At 36.5% G+C, this 23157-nt stretch overlaps 1 protein-coding gene across 4 annotated transcripts in view; it reads right to left on the reverse strand.

The window, feature by feature from the left end:
* Positions 1-9706: 9706 nt before the first annotated feature.
* LOC136852604 (uncharacterized) overlaps positions 9707-23157 on the reverse strand; it is a 33889-nt gene continuing 20438 nt past the window's right edge. For 2 of the 4 annotated variants that reach the window (XM_067127482.1, XM_067127483.1), the window contains 2 exons: positions 18418-18534; positions 9707-10545 (listed from right to left, as the gene is read on the reverse strand). In XM_067127482.1, coding sequence (XP_066983583.1) covers positions 10147-10545; positions 18418-18534 — 516 coding nt within the window. In that variant the 3' untranslated portion in view covers positions 9707-10146. Of the gene's footprint in view, positions 10546-17885; positions 18019-18417; positions 18535-23157 lie in introns of those variants that run through there. The other 2 variants (XR_010857195.1, XM_067127484.1) reach the window with 2 other exon arrangements.

The following is a 23157-nucleotide window of genomic DNA, read 5'->3' on the forward strand; positions in this document are numbered from 1 at the left end:
GCATGGATGTGGCGAAGGTGTTACTCTGAGGACCTGGAGAAGATGAGAATGTCGTCGATGTAGCAGATGCAGAAAGGCAGATCTCCCAAGATGGTGTCCATCAGGTGCTGGAATGTGGCATCTGCGTTCCTGAGACTGAAAGTGGAATAGGAAAAATGTGTAGCTCCTGAAAGGCGTGATGATGGCAGTTTTTGGGATGTCGTCGGGATGTACAGGGACTTGGAAGTACGACTTCAGTAGGTCCATCTTGGAGAAAATTTTGGCTCTGTGGAGGGCGCTCGTTAGGTCCTGCATGTTAGGGAGGGGGTAGTGGTCTGGTGTTGTTACTAAATTCAGGCGCTGATAGTCACTGCAGGGCCTGCATGAACCATCGGATTTCTTTACCATGTGGAGGAGAGACGCCCACGGGCTTGATGCCTTTTTACAGACGCCCATACATTCCATCTATGCGAAGGCTCATTTGGCGTCTTGTAACTTCTGGGGGGACAGTCGTTGGAACTTTGCATGGGTTGGTGGGCCTGTCGTGGTGATGTGGTGAAAGATGCCGTGCTTTGCTGAAGCCCCAGGTGCTTGGCGCAGATCTGGTTTGAATACGTCTGGGAACTCCTGTAGGAGGGACATGTAGCTGTTGGGGGCCGTGGAGCAGATGGTGGGCATTCCAGGTCTGATGGAGAGCTGATGGGAGTGGCATGTTCCTGTGTCGAGGAGGCGTTGCCTGGAGACGTCAACTAGAAGTCCATGGTGCCCTTGGAAGTCTGCGACCAGCAGGGGGAACTTAACATCCACTGTGACGAAAGGCCAGTAGTATCTGCGCCACAGGATTGAGATAGCCCGGGTTGTCGTGCCATAAGTGCGGATGGGAGTTCCATTTGCTGCTATGAGGGTGGGTATTTAGTCAGGTATTTTTTCTAAACCTTCCCTGGATGGCGGGAAGACCGACTGCATTGCCCCTGCATCTACCAGCAGGCACCATTTGGAAATTTCGTCTCCAATGAAGAAACCTGCTGGGTGGGTGGGTGGGGGGTGGGGGGGAGTTGGATTTCACGGCCACAGCTGTTACTTGTGGCCACCTTTGTCATTTTTTGTGAAAGAACAGGGAGGCCTCCAGATTCTGGCATTGGTCCTGAACTTTCTCTGGTAGAAGCACCACGCCGGGTTTGACCATGTCCCGTGCTCTTTGAGTGTCGTTCTCTTCTTATAAACGGTGTTGATGTCTCTGTCGTCATTGCCATCTTCCACTGACAGGTTGCAGGCTCCCAGGGAAGCGGCTGCAAGGACAGTGGCGTGTGTCGAGACCTTGGTGGCCTCATATAGTTTCTGGGCGTCATCGACTAAGGCATCCATGTCTAGGTTCTCTGCATCTCTTATCTGGCGCTGAACTTGCCGTGGGAGGCGCCGAAGGAAAATTGCTTTTGTTAGGTCTATCGTCCTTTTCCTTCTGTTTTCGTCGCGGCCTGGGAGTGTTATCAACCCCCGCAGTTGGTCCCAGGCTTCCTTGGGTGATGCATCTCCGAGGGGCTGGGATAACAGGTCGAATGCACGCTGCACTCTCTCGGACACGGGCATGGAGTAAGAATTCAGCAGTTTGTTTTTTAAGTCTGGTTATGTGACTTTGTCCAGTTGCGCGTCCAGCCAGGGGGAGATCCTGTTGAATACTTCTTTTGGGAGCGCCATCATGACTATATCTGATTTGGTAGCATCGTCTGAGATGCGCGCCATGCGAAAGTGTGCATCTGCGCGCCGGAACCATGATGCCGTGTTTTGCCACAAGAATGAGGGAAGTTTGACTGTGTCTGGCTTTGTTGGTGAGAGAGGCATACAGACGGTGCTCGTGGGTTTGCACTGAGGTTCTGCTTCAGACATCTTTACTTTTCACGCACCAAAATGCGGGAAAATGCGCTGTATTGAGTCCGTTAATGGTGCTGATTTGTTCGAGTGGTCGAACAAAGTGCCGAAACATGTCCTTTTGGGTATGCCATATTTAGTCCATTAATGGCACGGTTTCCGCCAGGGAGGGTGCTATCAGAGGCCTAAACTTTACACTGTAGTTAGTCCGCTAAAAGCTCTCTCATGGTAGGGTGCAGCCGTCGTTAGTCCGTTAATGGCTGGGTCAAAACCGTGCCACCAAAAACCGTGCTACTTGTCCCTGACCTGGGGTCACCAGTGTGAGGTTTAAGAGTAATGTCAAAAGAGAGACTGACTCTTTATTATTCTCAACAGGTGTCCATAAAGCAAAAAGTGGATGGAAAGGTAGCGGGTGACCCAAGGCCCCCCACTGCGTCCATTCTGAATTTGTGTTTTCTGACAAGCATAAAAATATGTACAATACTCGTTACAGGGCATATAAAAGGCAGATATACATATCGGCGGAAAGGCCGTACAATGATGCATAAGATGAGGTACATAAAGAATCTGCAATAATGACAGGTAATATACATGACGTGATTAACCCTTAAAACGCCAACTGGACGTATCGTAAGTCGACTAAAATTGTCTGTCGGGCGACGAGTGGACGTACCGTACGTCAACTACAAAAAATTTCAACCTTCAGTCAACTCTGACTCGACCGCAATGGTCGAAAAACGCAATTGTAAGCTAAAACTCTTACATTCTAGTAATATTTAATCATTTACCTTCATTTTGCAACAAATTGGAAGTCTAACACAATATTTCGATTTATGGTGAATTTTTGAAAAAAACTTTTTCCTTACGTCTGTGCGGTAACTCGGCCGAACATCTCAGAAATTCTTTTGTCACTTTGTCGTAATGTTTGCACCGTTTTATATTAGTCGTTACATAAAGTTTTATATATGAAAATGTGTGCAATTTCATGTAGAATACAACAACAAATAACTCATGGTTGTAGCTTTTATCAATTTTGAAATATTTTCATATAAATCACGACAAACAGAAAAAATTCGACCTTCGGTCAACTTTAACTCGACCGAAATGGTCGAAAACTGCAATTGTAAGCTAAAACACTTACAGTCTAGTAATATTCAATCAATTACCTTAATTTTGCAACAAACGGAAAGTCTCTAGCACAATATTTCGATTTGTGGTGAATTTTTGAAAAAAACATTTTTTTACGTCCGCGCGTTACGAATTCATGCATCATTTTGTGATAATATTTTCATTGTGCTGCTTTGATCGTTTTACAATTTGTTATATACCAAAATCATCGCAATTTAGTGTAAAATACAAAGAAAAAAAATAACTCATTAGCTTTAACCGTTTTGCTCACAGCGCGATTTGTATACAATTATATATGAAATTTTTTTTTTGCGCTGTCATACATTTCAATATTTATATATGATAATATTTTTTTCATTTCTGATGGTTGCATACTAAACTTCTGGCAATGACAAAAAAAGGGAGCCAAAAATGAACTCTTAATCTTAAAAACTAAGCGTGCTGTGATTTTTTGAAAAAAACTTTTTTTCCGCTTTGGCGCTAACTCCCGAACACCGCCGGCATACTGCAGACACTTTTGTAAACAGAGGCTCGGCGTTTAAGGGTTAATGCGCATATGGAGAAACACAAGAAAGGAGAGGTGATTTGATGCCCTTACAATGTATATAATGTATGTATGTATGTGTGTATATATATATAAATATATGTAAATAATATATTTATATTATATATATATATATATATATATATATATATATATATATATATATATATATATAATATAATATATATAATATATATAATATATATATATATATATATATATATATATATATATATATATATATATATATATATATATATATATAAATATATGTAAATAATATATTTATATATATATAATTATATATATATATATATATATATATATATATATATATATATATATATATATATATATATATATATATATATATATATATATATATATATATATATATATATATATATATATAATATATATATGTGTATATAGTATATACACACATATATACTGTATATTATATACATATATAATATATATGTATATATATATATATATATATATATATATATATATATATATATATATATATATATATATATATATATATATATATATATATATATATATATATATATATATATATATATATATATATATATATATATATATATATATATATATATATATATATATATATATATATATATATATATATATATATATATATATATATATATATATATATATATATATAGATAGATAGATAGATAGATAGATATATATATTATATGTATAACTGAATCACGAAAATATGGAATGTGATGAATATACAAATAAAGATAAAATCCACAAAGGAAACGGAAACACTGGAGTGCTGAGAGGCCTTTCGACACTTACGTCCTTTACTTAGCAGACTGAAGAAATATAAAAGTGAGTTTACAAAGAAAGCTCATATAAATGACAGATGGGGATTATAAAGGGAACATATGTACCTGGAATCCAACACAATTGAAGAATTAGTAGAAATGCCAAAACAGGGTTAAATATTTAAGAGGTTTTACAAAGGATTAGGATCAACCGTTCAGAAGCAGGGACATGACAATTAAAAGATTATACAGGGTCGTGACTGACCACCCAAAAAATATCAGTACAACAAAATAATTATTTTTTGTAAATAATAATTTTTGCAAGATGAACATTTTTACAAATAAAAAATTATATTAAACATACGGTTACATAGAAAATATATATCAAGTAACTAACTTGTAATCAAGTTAGTGATTTTATCTTTTAGGTCATTCTTGAACATTTTTCTAATACAGGGGTCCAAATAATACATGCCAGGGTTAAGGTTAAAATTACAGCTGGAAGTAAGCTGGATAACAGCAGACTCCAATAGAGTTCTTGAAGAGAAATCTTTCGATCTGGGAATCACTGAACTTTCAGTCCAATTTATCCTGTGAGAGTTTTCACTTAAATGAATGAATATAGCATTGGATGCTTGTCCAGTTTTGACTGAATGCTTGTGTTGCTTAATACGTACATCTAAATCTTTGCTAGATTGGCCAATATAAAAAGAGGGGCAGTCCAAACATGGAATTTTATATATTATGTTTTTGTTTTCTTTAGGGCTATTTTTTATTAACATTCTTTTGAGTGTGTTATTATAAGAAAAAAAACGAGGTTGACATTAAAAGGTTTTAACAATGATTTTAAGTTTTCAAAACCACTAAAATAAGGCAAGCTAAGAATGTTCTTAGGGATTTCTTTCTTCATGTTACTTTCACTATAAAACTTTTTGTGGGCTTTGTTATAACAAATATCTAGTATATGTGAAGGATAACATAAATCTGTCCCTATTTTTCTTATGTATTCAATTTCTTGATCTGGGGAGTGACAATGCGCAAAGCTCGTAAAAACATAGACGAAAAAATTGATATTTTGATGTTAAGGTGATGGTCTGAATAAAAATGGACACAAGTTAAGTTGTTGGTTGGTTTCCTATAAATACTGAATTTGCATTGAAATGGTTCTATATGTATTAAAACATCTAAGAAAGGGAGGCAATTGTCTTTTTCTAATTCTAACGTAAACTTTATGGATGGTACCTGGTTACTGAAATTAGAGAGTAAATCATTTACATCAATACCAGCAGACAAAACAGCTAAAATATCGTCAATATACCTATACAATTTTAAAGGAGTATAACTGATATTAGGTATAGATCGTTTTTCAAAGAATTCCATGTACAAGTTTGAGAGGAGTGGGGATAAAGGGTTGCCCAATGCCATACCAAATATTTGTTGGTAAAATGCACCATTGAATATAAATTTACAATCACAAATGCACAACCTAGTAAGAGAAATAATATGGCTTAAAGGTAGAGGTAATTCGTGATGGATTAATTAATTACTAAGATACTCTAAAATAGAATCTACAGGGACTTAAGTAAAAAAAAGAACAAACATCAAAACTAACGAATCTATCAGTGGGGCAAAAAGTGATTTTGTTTAATTTATCAACTAAATCTAGACAATTATATACGCGAGAATCTGAGATAGTTCCAAGTAACGGAGACAAGAGCTTGGTAATACATTTCGAAAGTTTATATGATACTGAACCAACCTCTTAAATATTTAACCCTGTTTTGGCAGTTCTACTAATATCAACTGCGTTGGATTCCAGGTACATATGTTTCCTTTATAATCCCTATCTGTCATTTATATGAGCTTTCTTTGTAAACTTACTTTTATATTTCTTCAGTCTGCTAAGTAAAGGACGTAAGTGTCGAAAGGCCTTGCAGCACTCCAGTGTTTCCGTTTCCTTTGTGGATTTTATCATCTTATATATATATATATAAATATATATATATATATATATATATATAAAACAAAATTCCATATATGAATATGGATAAATAAATATATATATATATATATATATATAACAAAATGCCATATATGAATATGGATAAATAATATATATATATATATATATATATATATATATATATATATATATATATATATATATATATATATATATATATATATATATATATATATATATATATATATATATATATATATATATATATATATATATATATATGAAAATAAGAAGGCCCATAAAACACTATTTAAACGTTGTAGTATTACAGGAAAAGACATTCATTTTTGCCCATTATGGAACATCACAGTTTACGCCAGTTTTTCGGCTTCAACCCAGCTGTCAAGCACATCTTCAGACAGTACAGGACGGCTAGTACATGGGTTACACAAGAGGAAGAATCAGAGAAATTTTCTACAAGAATGCCTACAGGAACAAGTTTCTCCCAAAATGTACGGTTTCACGCGTTGGACATCGGCGTCAGCACATTCCTCCAAGACAGAATACAAGCCACACACCAAGACATCTATGTGATTAGAAGAAAAATAAGTGAGCTAGCCACGTCACTTCGCCTCATGTGCAGGGATGATGGTATGTACAGATATCTTTCATATTTTGTGCTATCAGGTGCTATTGAAAACAGTGAGTCCCACTCCAGAAATTTGTGCTACAAATTAAAAAGACTGATTAGGAACAGCGTATGGAATAATCTTGGCCTTCCCAATAATGTGCTGAATCTCTCTAACCATCCCCTCACTGCAGAAGAACAGACCGTTTTAAATCTTGGAGTTTCATTCGCTCTAAAACCTGGTCCCGAGAGTAACCTTAATTTCCTAGTTGCTTTTGATAAACATTTTGCAAAAACAACTATGACAAGAAAGAGGCATGTCTCAAAGGCATTTTGCTAAATGTCTTGGAGCAAAATAACAACAAAAATTCGCTCCCGAAAAGATTCCAAAATGCATTAGTTAGCTTAAGAAAAAGGGGATATCATCATCACAAAATCTGACAAAGACGGGAAAATAGTTCTGTTAGACAAGGAGACATACATCAATAAAGTTCAAGAACTTCTAAACGATGCGGAGACCTACGACAAATTAACGAAAGATCCCACAACAAATATTGCTGCTCAGTTTAACAAATCAGCTAGAACCATAGGGGGCAATAAAAAAGACATAGAATTACTAGAGACATTCAAGGTAATCAACCCCTCTCTCCCCTATTTTTACGGCCTCCGAAAACACATAAAGATGGGATTCCTTTACGCCCCATAATATCTAGCAGGGGCTCTTTCATGTACAAATTATCAAAATGGCTCGCAGACTTGTTATCACCCTTTCTAGGAACCTTCTCATCCTCCCACGTCAAACATGCAGAAGATTTCATACAAAAATTTAATAGTTTAAACATCCCCTCAAACAACATCAAACTGCTCAGTCTAGACGTCGATTCATTATTTACTAAAGTCCCGATTGCCGACGTGTTGTTTTTTTCTTAGAGAGGAAGTTACAACCATATGAAGACCATTTTCCTCTTGGCATAGATAAAACTTTAAAACTTATCAACCTCTGTGTAACTAACAACGTGTTTTCTTTCAATGGTAATTTTTACAAACAAAAATTTGGCTGTAGCATGGGAAGTCCCCTATCACCCCTTCTAGCAAACTTGTACATGGAATATTTCGAAACAGAACTTTTGTCGTCTATCAAACCCCATAATATGATCTGGCTTAGATACGTAGATGATATCTTTACTTTCTGGGACAATAGCTGGGGGGACTTCAATGAATTTTTTAATAGGCTAAATTCGCTAGTTCCGACCATAAAATTTAAAACAGAATGGGAAAAGGACGGAAAACTGCCGTTCCTAGATGTACTGATCATAAGAAAACAGAACAGGTATGCATTTACAGTATATAGAAAACCCACCTTCGCTGTCTCCTACATTCATTTCTTAAGCTACCACGACGTCTCCGTAAAAATCATGGTAGGGTGCAACCTATTCCTCAGAGGACTTAGGATATGTTCAAATGAGTACCTGGATCAAGAATTTAACACGATCCGCCAACACCTAACGCAACTGCTCTATCCACCACACATTATCGAGAGGGCTATTAATAAAGCAAATAAAATATACTACAGAGGTCCCACTCACAACAGACAAATAGATTTCAACAACAAAATAAAGCTTCCATACGATGAAACATCCAAAAGGCCACCGAGCAACTCAGTTCTAATAATCCTTTCATTTTCCATTATCCCAAATCCATCGGGAGTTCGCTCGTTAACGTATACTTAAATAACAAAAAGGGAAGAAGCCGGAGTTTACAAGATACCGTGTAGTAATTGTCATGACATCTATGTAGGCGAGACAGGTAGATCGCTCTCGCAAAGAATAACAGAGCACAAAAGATCAGTACGTTACGCTTCGGAGAGTTCGGGAATTTTCCTACATATTAGAAATACAGGGCATGTCATTAACTGGAGTGGGGCGGAGTTGGTTTTCAAGAGTAGCTGTCCGTACAAAAGAAAGATGCTGGAATCTGCTATCATCAATCAAACCAACAATATGAACCTGTCAGGAGGACATTGGAAATCGGACGCCATTGACACCTTAATCCTCGGACCCCTTTTGAAGAAGATGACCCAAGAAACGCGACCGCCAGATCCATCGCCAAACGGGAGCTAATGAGGCCAAAAACCACTAGGGAATTTGGTCAATCTCCTCCTTCTTAAGAAACGCCACCTCCTTAACATCGGAGGCCTAAGGCCACACCTTCATGTTTTTGTATATATACCATTGTAACTTTCCACCTGTCCATATTCTACCAGTGAACAGGGGCACAGAAACAAGTGCCCGAAATATATGGTTTCAACGTTTAAATAGTGTTTTATGGGCCTTCTTATTTTCATATTACACTGTAGTATTACAGGAAAAGACATTCATATATATATATATATATATATATATATATATATATTATATAAAACAAAATGCCATATATGAATATGGATAAATATAGAAATATATATATATATATATATATATATATATATATATATATATATATATATATATATATATATATATATATATATATACACACACACACACACACACACACACACACACACATATATATATATATATATATATATACATATACATACATATATATAAAACAAAATGCCATATATAAATATGGCTAAATATAGTAATTTTAATAAATATTTAAGGAAAATAAAATTATATATGTGAGTAACATCAGTAGAACTATAAGGTGGGTATGAATAAGTAATTAACGCAGATTTACTTCAAGTTGATTTTAGTTTGGCAAATTAAAATGTTGTGATTATATTTTTTTTCTCTTTTCACACTTTGTTACGCTGAAGTACTTCAATTTATCATTCAAAATAATGCTACCATTAAAAATGCTCAATTCACCGATGACCCTAGATTCCTTGTGCACTCTTAGTTAACGAGATTTTTAGACTAGGCATAAACCTATACTTGTTATGAAGCGATTATGGTATGAACAATCCTGAGTAAAACTGAAGACTATACTGTGGCCTGGTTCTCATCAGTCGGTGACCGTAATATTTACTACCTTTTGTCTATATTATGCCTTTTGTTTGTGTTTATTCATGTTTTCACATTCATCCCCAAAGGGCTGGTACTGAACACGATTTTGCTTGTAAATGCGTTACCGAACCGGAGGAGCGCGGCAGTAATCTTCAATTTTACTGAATCTTGACATTACAACGGTCAGGTGAAAAAGTGGTGGAACTTCGCCGCATTCATCGAAACTCTTCTGGAATCGCAGCGAACAAACTCTTACCGCCGACAGAGACGAAAATGATCAGGAGCACAATGAGTGTGATCGGATAAAAGTAAAAGAACGCCATGTTCAACTTATTCGGCTCAGAGAACCAGGTGGAAATGAACGACTCGAATTTGGATGACTTAGCCTCTTTCATTAAAGGAACCACTTTTATGACAGTGGTGGAGTCGAGGGCCTTCAAACGGATGACTTCGACAATGACCAAGGACATGATCACTGCGAAGAGGTCTGTTATAAGTGCCAGGAACCAAACATCAATCAGTTTCAAGTAGGCTGTCCTTGGAATCGAGAGGCTGACTTGGGAGAAGAAGGTAGCCAACACAAGGAGCAAAGTCAGGGACACCATGATTCGGTCCTGGAAGTGAAGAGTATTCAGTTATATCGTGAGTGAAGCATTGTGTATGTTTTGTTTGTGAAACTTAGTTTACACATTTTTTCCAGAGTGCAAAGAATGTTGACCAGTCTTATTGAGAAATAAATTTGTGAAATGCCAAACCAGAGCCTGAAATTGTGTAAATATTTTATATATCTTTTTTAATAGAATTAAACAATCACTGAAATTTAATGTCATTATGCATCAGAGACTAAAAGGTTAATTTAAGAAACATCCCACTTAAAGATAACTTCATTCTGAGAAAAAGCTTTCCCTGTAATGCAGTGGTTTTCAACCCTTTTCATACCGTGACCCCTTATGAGCAACTCAGTGTGACAGATGAATAATATGTACTGCTACCATATTTTCATCAACCAAAGACAGTACAAAAGGAATCTATATTCACTATGACGGGTCCCACACTTATCTATGTGTTATTTATTTATTCCTCCTTCCAAATCTGTTTGACATTTTTCCTCTGACAGGTCACAAGTTTATCTGAAAACACTATTTATTTGCTATTTCTGCTTCCAAATCTGTTAGGCCTTTTTGCTCTGACAGGTCTAAAGTCTATCTGCAAACATGATTTTAATTTGCTGTATACACACGTTTCCAATGAACATTGGAACACTGTTGGGTGACTGACTGCTTGTCCTGAACATTCTGGGACATTTTTTCTGACTGACTGGGACGCCCAGGACATGGCCTCAAATCTGGGACAAGTCCCGGCCAAACCAGGACGTATGGTAACCCTAATTATATGTAATGTCCTAGTACAAAAATAGCACTGTACTGTAGTAAATTTGCTACTTGCATTAAAAATATATAATTATTTCTGTTAAATTATACTGTTTTGGCCTGATGATCAGGTGTTGCTTCATGTAACGGAGGTGAAGTTGAAAAAAGCTAAAACATACCTGCAGGAAACACCTAGCCAGTGTCAAAGATTAGTTACAGTTGAGGGTAATATAATACAGAATACTCATTGTACATTTCTAGATAGGATGGCTGCAGAAGCCGGCATGGGAGCTTAAGTAGTTTCAACACCATCAATGTCCTTGTGTCAGTCTTATAAAGTCACAGTGAGTCCTATTGTCTTAGTAGGATACTGTAAGACAGTAGTGCGAGTACTAGTGCCTGTTAGTCTGGGCTATGGTTAATAACGCCCTTATTTGTGGAGCTTCTTAGAAGACGTCATTTCTAGTTGGCGGTCATGCACGTTCTTCTTCTGTTCAGAAGTTTGTGTCAGTCGAGGAATTCAGTCTTCTTAATTATAGGAAAAGGTGACAGAATGTGACAGAAATATTACAATAAAGTACTGCACGCCTCCACCCTTAGTAAAATGAAATCTCCCCTTACGATACTGTACCACCGTACCCTCCGCCCTAAGTAAAAAAAAAAAAAAAATCATCCTCCCCTTCCCCCACCTTTTTATAAACATTACAAATCCATCTTAACAACAGGTCTCCTAAGTCGAGAGGACTGTCTTATACTGCACTAGGATACGGCGAAGTACGACTAGCAGGTTCCAATCTCTCCTAAATAGATGGAGAAAGCATCTGGGTTGCTTCATCTGAAACAAGTGGCCTAGTTGGAGTACAAACTGAAGCATCAACTAGTGGAGTCTGTTGACGTGATGGAGGAACAGTTCTAGTAATCATCTGGTCCTTGTGTGATTCAGGTGGGAGATGCAACTTACGAGGAGTGCCTGTATGCTCTGTCCTTTGTGTGCTGGTTCAAAACCCTAGATGACACACCATCTGCAGGCCATAATAGGTCCTCCAAGAGTGCAGATGTCTACCAAATATTAACTCCGCTGGTAACATACCTGTAGTAGTATGAGGAGTTAACCTACAGTTGAACACAAATCGGTCCAAAGTGTCCTGTATAGATGACCTAGAAGTGTGAAGTGCCTTCTTCAGAGTTTGCACCATTTTCTCTGCTAACCCATTACAGTAGTAGACGGTTTGTATACTGCAGTGGTAATGTGCCTAATACCACCATTCTTACAAAAATCCTTAACTCCTGAGAGATAAAGCATGGACCATTATCAGAGACAATCAAAATAGGGTGACCAAATCATGAAAAAGAATGTTGTAAACACTGAATAGTCTCCTTAGCAGTAGTACCTGAAGTAGGATGCACATCCACCCATTTGGAGTGTGTCCACTAACACAAGAACATAGCGACCGCCTACGGGTCCAGTGTAATCAACATGAAGTCAAAGCCAAGGGTGAGTAGGCCATTCCCAAGGATGCAGTTCTGCCTTAGGCGGCATTGCTCTTAAGAGATAAACATTCAGGACATGAGTTCATCAAACTTTCCAAGTCACTATCTAGCTTAGGCCACCAAAAATAACTATCTAGCTTAGGCCACCAAAAATAACTATGTGCAAGCTCTTTCATACACACAGAACCTAAATGTCCCATGTGTAGCTCTGCTAACAAATTAGCCCCTAGTTTAGGTGGAATGACTACTCGAGATCCCCATAAAACAAAACCATTTTGTAGAAAAAGTTCATCCCTTCTCCTGATGTAGGAAGTAAGTTCTGAATCTTTTAGTCCTAGTATTTGTAGTCCAGCCTAGCTCACAAAGTGCAAAACTCTAGCTAGTGTAGGATCCTTATGAGTTTGCTCCTTGATATCTGCACTAGTTACAGGTAAAGATTCCATTAAGCTTACCAATTTAATCTAATCAGCAGGTACTGGGGTAGAGTCTGTAGCAGACTTTAGGGGAAGCCAACTTAGAACATCTGCAGTACCTAAAGGCGTACCCAACCGCTGATGGAGTGTGAATTTAAAAGCCTGGAGTAGTAAAGCCCAGCATTGAATCTGACCTGAAGACATAGGAGGAATACTCATACCAGGTGAAAAGACTCCCAACAGGGGTTTGTGATCTGTCACGACTGTGAAATTACTCTGATCCCACAGGTAATACTGAAACTTGTGTATAGCAAATACAAAAGCAAGGGCTTCTTTCTCCACTTGCACATAGTTATGCTCCGCTGAAGTTAGCGGACATGAAGCAAAATATATAGGTCTCTCCACTCCATCCACCAAATGACTAAGAACAGCTCCAATACCATATGTGCTACTGTCAGCAACATCAACTATTGGTAACTTTGGATCAAAATGCATGACAGCACTGGAATTCATAGTGTCTTCTTACACTCTGAGAATGCATATTCTCGTTCTTTACCCCATACCCAAGGAGTTTTCACTTTTAGCAGCTGAATCAAGGGTCCCAACATATTAGATGTTTGAGGCAAAAACCTCCTATAGAAATTAAGAAGTCCTAGAAAGGCTCGCAACTGGGTGACATTAGTGGGGGCAGGAGCTTCTGCAATAGCTTGGACTTTTTCCTTAGTAGGATGGATGCCTTCCTGGTCAATCATATAGCCTAAGTATGAAACACTAGTAATGTCAATAGTACACTTCTCTAAAGCTTAACCTTAGACTGGAGGTCTGAAGCGTCGCTAAAACCCGAATTAAACACTCATTATACTCGACCTCAGTAGCATCTGTAATTAGAATATCATCCAGATAGAAAAATACACCAGGGATATCCTACAACAACTCCTCCATAGCCTGCTGGAAAATTCCTGGGGCCACTGAGATCCCAAAACTTATCCGGTTATACTGAAACAACCCTCTGAGTATTTATTACTGCATACTCTTCGAGTCCTCATCAAGGCATAACTGAGCACATGCTTGTTCACATCGAGGTCTGAGAATACCTAACCTCAAGCCAAACCACTAAACAGGTCATCAACTGAAGGAATAGGATATATGTGTTGAGCCTAGCTGCACGATTTACTGCAAGTTTTTAGTCCCCACATAATCTGATTTTGTTATTACATCTCACCACAGGAACAAGTGCTTTAGCCCATGGGCTATTAGTCACAGGAGAAATATCCTCTTTCTGAAGTCGGTCAAGCTCCTGATCAACCTTAGCTCGCAGTGCATATGGAACTGTATGTACCTTACAAAACTTTGGTGGTACTGACAGATCAACTTCAGTAGCAAATTTATGCCCCTTACAGCAACCCAAGCCTTCTGAGAACATGTCCAGAAATTCATTCTTAATAGAATTGGCCATAAGAGAGATGCTGTGAATGTTATCCAATACCCCAAGTTCCTTTACAAGATCCCTACCTAAAATAAAAGGACATTCACCATTGACGACGACGACCCTGATGCAACTCACCTCAGAACCATTTTCAAGTTTAGCTGAGACATCAATCTCACCAGCCACCTCAGGAGCAGCACCACCATAAACCCTTTGACTAACCGTAGATGGTTAAGTACCAGATGTTCCGAAGCTACAGGCTATAACAGCTCATACTGACCTTGAGAGATGAGGGTACAGGTAGCACCAGTGTCTACCTCCATTGGAACACGTACTATATTTAGCAATACATCAAGAATTATATGATTAGCCCTTACTGCAGCAACAGAATGGACAATCATAACACGGATCACCTGCGGATTCATTAGACGGACCACCCTCCGTTGAGAAATTTACATTGCTCTTAGGCTGAGCTTTCTGCAAAGACTGCTTAGATTTTACCTGAAAACACACTTCTTGATGTGACCGTTCTGCTTGCATGCATGACACCACATTCTTAAAAGGACAGTAATGTAACTTAACACAACCTGTCCGGGGAGTCTTAGGAGTATTAGGTCCAACACTAGGATTAGAATTAGGTTTAGCACTACCAGTAGAACGGTTCTTAGCATTAGATGTAAGTCTTCTTTGGATCCACTGGGGACCTTGGGACATGGCATACCAAACCACTCGCCATCGCTTGTATGTCCTTCTACGCAGCTTCCCTAGCTGTGGCCCTGCCAATGGCCTTCTCAAAGGTTAATTCAGATTCAGCCAACAACACCTGCTGAACCTTATCACTGGCAAGACCCACTGTAAACAAGTTGCGTAACATCTCGGACAGCGTTGCCCCAAACTCACAAGTATGGGCCAGTGCCTTTAACGCTGCAACAAAATCATTAACAGACTCCTGATTTCTGAGCACGAGAATAGAGCTTAAAATGCTCACAGATGAGAATAGGTTTAGGTTCATAGTGTTTACGCAGCCTTTCAATTATCTGCTTGCAGGTGCTCTCTTCAGGCGTCTAGTAAGAGTAAATCACTAGCCAAACCAAAAACCTTTGGTCCCACCAAAGAGAAGAACACAGCAACTTTCTTAGCATCTTTCATTTCATTAGCTATGAAATACATATTAACCCTACTACAATAGGTGTCAAAATCCTCCTCTACTTCACTGTGTGGATTAATAGAACCAATCATACCTGCCATCTCCAAAAATATACTACGGACCTAACCAGACCTCAAAGACAACAGCAGTTATACCAGTACCACTAGCCTAACCTAGCTTACAAGACAAAGTCTAACGTTGGGCTAAAAACCCAGCACAGCTACGATTTACCCCACATAATACCAGACTTAACCTACAGCCCAAAGAATTAACATTAGCCAAGCCTACGGCAAAGGTTAACAACAATAGAACAAACCTACCACACTAAATAGTACAAAATAAGCATCTAGCCTAGGAGGAACAGCTTAGCCTAACAATCCTAGCACTTAATCTCTGACAAAGTAAAAAAATTCACATTAACTTAATCCTGTACTCGTCGCCAGTTTAATACGGTATACACCTAGCCAATGTCAAAAATTACTTACAGTAAGTATAATATAATATAATACAGGCTAGAATACTTACGGTACATTTCTAGATAGGTTGACTGCAGAGGCCGGCATGGACCCGAAGTAGTTTCAACACCAACCATCTCCTTGTGTTAGTATTATAGTCACAATTAGTCCTATTGTCTTAGTAGGGGTAATTCTAAGCCGTAGTTCCGCGGTGTGCTAGACTATGGCAATGGACGTTTTCCTATGTTGTTCTAATTGCTTTACAAGAATTTAAAGTAGTATTTTGTCGGCCGCCTGTGGCTGTAACTAAACTGTAATTGACCTTTGAAGACTACCCGACGTCGTAGATCTAAGCTGGCATTCCGTGGCGAACCCCTCATCCTCCTCCATAGCTAATACGGCAAAATTGTAACCAGTAAACACCCCTAGGGTACCTGGTATTTTTAGGGGTAAACCAGTAAACACCCCTAGGGTACCTGGTATTTTTAGGGGTAAACCAGTAAACATCCCTAGGGTACCTGGTATTTTTAGGGGTAAACCAGTAAACACCCCTAGGGTACCTGGTATTTTTAGGTAAAACTAAGGTATACTTAGGGGTAAACCAGTAAAATCCCCTAGGGTACCTGAAAATTTTTTTTTTGCCATATTAGTTAAGCAGGGGGGTGGGGGGGTGGCCGCGGAATACCGGCTTAGATCTACCCCGTCGGGTAGTCTTCAAAGGTCAATTACAGTTTAGTTACAGCCACAGCCGGCCGACAAAATATTATTTCAAATTCCTGTAAGGCAAGTAAAATAACAGGAAAACGTCAATTGCCATAGCCTAGCTCATCGCGGAGCTACGGCTTAGAAAGTTTCTTAGATGTTACTTCTCGCTGGCGGTCATGTGCGTTCTTCTGTTCAACGAGTCTGTCAATTGAGGCATTCAGTCTTCAGTTTTTATTATAGGAGAGGTGATACAGTGAGAGAGAAATATTACAATACTGCAGTCCCCTCGCTCAAGAACGATCTCTCCAACCCCCGAATTCAGGGTGACGACCCTAAAGGTTGTAACCCTTATCTATAACGCCATGCTGAAAATCGGCTAGTCTCCTACTATTGAAAACGTAGGTCTATCATAGAAAACTCACATTACAAAATGGATGCAGCTCATGCAAGCACATACACACAGGCAATTTGATTTCAAAATACCTTTCAGAGCCAAAAGAAGCATGGGTTAATATTTCTTTCAAAATAACGTACATATTTACTACATGTAATCTACTTCTATTGGAAAACCAATGAAGCAAACCCCTTTCAAGGTGGAATGGTTTAATAAAATATTTAACGCCACAAGTGATCAGCGCCCCAAGAACAGCTTTATGGAAAATCGGAAAAGTCACACGCTATTATCTTTAAATAACATTAAAAATAAATAAAACGCACACGAATAAGAGGCCGACGAAAAGAAAAGGTGAATACCGATTAGATGGGATAAATAGTAGGCCTACTTACTTATTTCTGGTAGCAGATTTTGCTCTGATAGAGCGAAACTGTTTTACTGCAAGGCCTCAAAAATAAAAGATCTACAAACTAATTTCAAGAGGCTAGCTGCCTCATTAAGAATAAAAAAAAAGCTTAATAACTTAGGAGTCTGTGACAGCAATGATTCACACCTTGACCGGAGAAGTCAACAAGATTGCACCGAGAACCACACTACGTAAGACTATAACACCGGAGTCCAGCTCTGTCGACCAGTCACTAAGCCATGAAGTCAGTAAGTGAAGTGACAGTAACTACACGTTCAGCAATAGGCTGTACATCAGCGATGTCGTTTTATGGTTTTTCGGCAGATAACGTGGTCAAAATCAAATAGCGATATCTGGCATCTCACTGTGGCCACACTGAATACGACTACATCTTTCTTTGTAAAAAAAAAAAAAAAAAAAATACTTTAAATTTTGGTAATTAAGCTTTGACAATGAAAAAAAAAATTACCAAAAATAAGGTATATACAGAATATAATTTTTTATTTAATCCTTAAATAATAAAAGTTTCAAGATGCATCAAAATTTGTAAAGTCCTACTGATAGTCAACTCTGACAATTACGGAGGCAAATTATGCGGATGCACTTGTAACGGCAACACTGACGCCTAGTCTTTTATCCACACCGAGTGTGGTCAAGGCAGCAACGATGCGTAGCCTACCTCAAAATCAGCGAGGTCGAAGAGGAAGCAAGTGTAGCCGATTGTGACGAGCATTATCGTAGGCAAGAAGGTGTTTCCTATGTAGTATCCGTACAGATTCTGGAATTCCAATATGACCTGAAAATTCACAACAGAGGCAATTAATGTGGTGGCCTTAATTAAGGCTTGTGATTAAGTGTATCTCTTCAACTGCGAGGGGAAAAATGGAAGGGTTATGAAACGAATAATACCAGAGACCAAACAGACGTGTCATTGTTCTTTTGATAAAAAGTAGTGAATTTAATTCTGAACATGATCTCTCTCTCTCTCTCTCTCTCTCTCTCTCTCTCTCTCTCTCTCTCTCTCTATATATATATATATATATATATATATATATATATATATATATATATATATATATATATATATATATATATATATATATATATATATATATATATAAATATATATATATATATATATATATATATATATATATATATATATATATATATATATATATATATATATATATATATATATATATATATATATATATATATATATATATATATATATATATATATATATATATATATAAAGACAAAATCCACGAAGGAAAGAGAAACAATGAAGTGCTGAGACTTGTCGTTCTTTACTTAGCAGACTGAAGAAATATAAAAATGAGTTTACAAAGAAAGCTCGTAGAAATAACAGATGGGGATTACAAAAGAAAAAAATATGTACCTGGAATCCAACACAATTGAAGAATTGATAGAACTGCCAAAACAGGGTCAAAACAGGATCAGCCGTTCAGAAGCAGGGACAGGACAATTAAACGATTCTGCAAGGCGGTGACTGACCACCAAAAAAATGTTACAAAAGTACAACTCAATAATTCTCTTCTTTCTTTGTAAACAATAACAATTTTTGTAAGATGAACATTTTTACAAATAAAAAAATTATATTAAGCATATGAATACATAGAAAATATATATAAGGTAACTAATTAGTAATTAAGTCAGTAATTTTATCTTTTAGGCCATTCTTGAACATTTTTCTAATACAGGGTTCCAAATAATACATGCCAATGCTAAGGTTAAAATTACAGCTGGAAGTAAGTTGTATAATAGCAGATGGCAAAAGATTTCGTGAAGAGAAATCTTTCGATTTGGCAATCACTGAACTTTTCAGTCCAATTTATCCTGTGAGAGTTTTCACTTAAACAGCACTGGATGTTTGTCCAGTTTGACTGAATACTTCTGTTGCTTAATACGTACATCTAAATCTTTGCTAGATTGGCCAATATAAAAAGAGGGGCATTCAAAAAATGGAATTTTATATATAATGTTGTTGTCTTCTTTAGGGTTAATTTTTATTAACATTCGTTTTTGTGTGTTATTATAGGAAAAAAACGAGGTTGACATTAAAAGATTTTAACAAAGATTTCATGTTTTCAAAACCACTAAAATAAGGCAAGCTAAGAATGTTCATAGGGGTTTCTTTCTTCATGTTACTTTCACTATAAAAATTTTTGTGGGTTTTATTATAACATATCTAGTATATGTGAAGGATAACTTAAATCTGTCCCTATATTTCTTATATATTCGATTTCTTGATCCAAATACTGGGGAGTGACAATACGTGATGGATTACTAAGATACTCTAAAATAGAATCTATAGGGACTTTAGTAAAAAGAGAACAAACATAAAAAATAACGAATCTATCAGTGGGGCAAAAAGTGATTTTGTTTATCAACTAAATCTAGACAATTATATATGAGAATCGGAGATAGTTCCAAGGAACGGGGACAAGAGCTTGGTAATATATTTCGAAAGTTTATATGATATTGAGCCAACAGTAATCCGTGTATGTAAGGTAACGAGGGAAATTTTACTGACAACTGACCTATTAGTTCTTTTTTATCTTTAAGGATTTTTCTATATATTCGTATGTTTAATATAATTTTTTAGTTGTAAAAAATGTTCATCTTGTACGGATTAGTAAAAACGCACAAAGAAAATAATCCTATGCAGCCTATTATTAGTGCTGTTGGCTCAGTATCATAAAAACTTTCGAAATATATTACCAAGTTCCTGTCCCCGTCCCTTGGAACTATCTACGATTCTCACATATATAATTGTCTACATTTGGTTGATAAATTAAACAAAGTAACTTTTTTGTCCCACTGATAGATTCGTTAGTTTTGCTGTTTGTTCTCTTTTTACTAAAGTCCCTATAGATTCTATTTTAGAGTATCTTAGTAATGAACTAATCCATCATGAATTACCTCTACCTGTGCATTTGTGACTGTAAGTCTATATTCAATGGTGAATTATACCAGCTAATATTTGGTATGGTAATGGGCAGCCCTTGTCCCCACTCCTCTCAAACTTGTACATGGAATTCGTCGAAAAACGATATTTACTTAATATCATTTATACTCCTTTAAAGTGGTATAGATATGTTGAAGATATTTTAGCTGTTTTGCCTGCTGATATTGAGGTAAATGATTTATTCTCTAATCTGAATAACCAGGTATCATCCATTAAGTTTACTTTAGAATTAGAAAAAGACAATTGCCTCCCTCTCTTAGATGTTTTAATACACAGAGAACCATTTCAATGTAAATTCAGTATTTATAGGAAACCAACCAACGACTTAACTTAAGTCCATCTTTATTCAGGCCATCACCATAATGTCAAAATATAAATTTTTTCTTCTATGTTTTTATGAGCTTTGCAAATTGTCAGCTCCCAGCATTTGAATCAAGAAATCGAATACATAAGAAAAATATGGACAGATTTATGTTATCCTGCACATATACTAGTTATTTGTTATAATAAAGCCCAGAAAAAGTTTTATAGTGAAAGTAACATGGAGAAACACCTATAAACATTCTTAGCTTGCTTTATTTTAGTGGTTTTGAAAACATGAAATTTTTGGAAAAATCTTTTAATGTCAACCTCGTTTTTTCCTATAATAATACACAAAAAGGAATGTTAATAAAAATTAACCCTAAAGAAAACAACAACATAATACATAAAATTCCATTTTTGGAATGCCCCTCTTTTTATATTGGCCACTCTAGCAAAGATTTAGATGCACGTATTAAACAACATAAGCATTCAGTCAAACTGGACAAACATCCAATGCTATAAGTGGAAACTCTCACAGGATAAATTGGACTGAAAGTTCAATGATTGCTAGATCGAAAGATTTCTCTTCAAGAATCTGCTATTATACAGCTTACTTCCAGGTGTAACTTTAACCTTAGCCTTGGCATGTATGTTTTGGATCCCCATATTAGAAAAATGTTCAAGAATGACCTAAAAGCTAAAGTCACTGACTTAATTACAAATTAGTTACCTATATATATTTTCTATGTATTCGTATGTTTAATATAATTCTTTATTTGTAAAACTGTTCGTCTTACAAAAATTGTTACTGTTTACAAAAAAAGAGAATTATTGAGTTGTACTTTTATAACATTTTTTGGCGGTCAGTCACCTCCCTGTATAATCTTTTAATTTTCCTGTTCCTGCTTCTGAATGGTTGATCCTAATCCTTTGTAAAACTTCTTAAATATTTTACCCTGTTTTGGCAGTTCTACTAATATCAATTGCGCTGGATTCCAGTTACATATCTTTTCTATTGTAATCCTCATCTGTTATTTATATGAGCTTTCTTTGAAAACTTATTTTTATATTTCTTCAGTCTGCTAAGTAAAGGATGACAAGTCGAAAGGCCTTGCAGTACTCCATTGTTTCTCTTTCCTTTGTGGATTTTGTCTTTATTTATATATCCATCACGTTCCATATGTACATACATACATACATACATAATATATATATATATATATATATATATATATATATATATATATATATTAAAATTGCTATAAGATCATGGAACATTTGCTGACTATCCATCTTTCTATACATACATACACACACATATACATATATATATATATATATATATATATATATATATATATATACAGTATATATATATACTGTATATATATATACACACAATTATATATATATATATATATATATATATATATATATATATATATATATATATATATATATACAATCATGAAGCTACAAATGTCGCAATATCAAATTCATGCTACCTCGGGAGTATCCCGATAGGGAATTATCACCGTAGGGGAATTATAAGTGATAAATGGACTGGTAGTGCCGGGTCGTGATCCCACGACACAGAACATGTCCAGCAACTCCAGTCGACGTTCTACCACTGAGCTACCCAGCAACTCCAGTCGACGCTTTACCACTGAGCTATATAGCTCAGTGGTAGAACGTCGACTGGAGTTGCTGGATATGTTCTGTGTTGTGGGATCGCAACCCGGCAGTACCAATCCATTTATCACTTATAAATTCCCCTTCGGTGATAATTCCCTATCGGGATACTCCCGAGGTAGCGTGAATTTGATATTAAGCAATATTTGTAGCTTCATGATTGTATATAAATCACGGTGTGATAAAAAAAAATTTCATATATACATACACACATATATATATATATACTTACCTGCAACAATACATTACTGATTACTCCTTATTAAATCTCTTTACCAGCCATAAGCATTTACATCACAACTTCCCAATTTAGAATTTACCTTACAATCCATTTTACAGTGGGACTGGGATAGCAAGATGGTTTAAAATGTTTGTGCCTTTAGGTGGAAGCTAAAGGTATCAGCAGACAACCTGCAAAGTAAATCAAGA

This window comes from Macrobrachium rosenbergii, chromosome 25 (assembly GCF_040412425.1).
Source record: "Macrobrachium rosenbergii isolate ZJJX-2024 chromosome 25, ASM4041242v1, whole genome shotgun sequence".
Lineage (NCBI taxonomy): Eukaryota > Metazoa > Arthropoda > Malacostraca > Decapoda > Palaemonidae > Macrobrachium > Macrobrachium rosenbergii.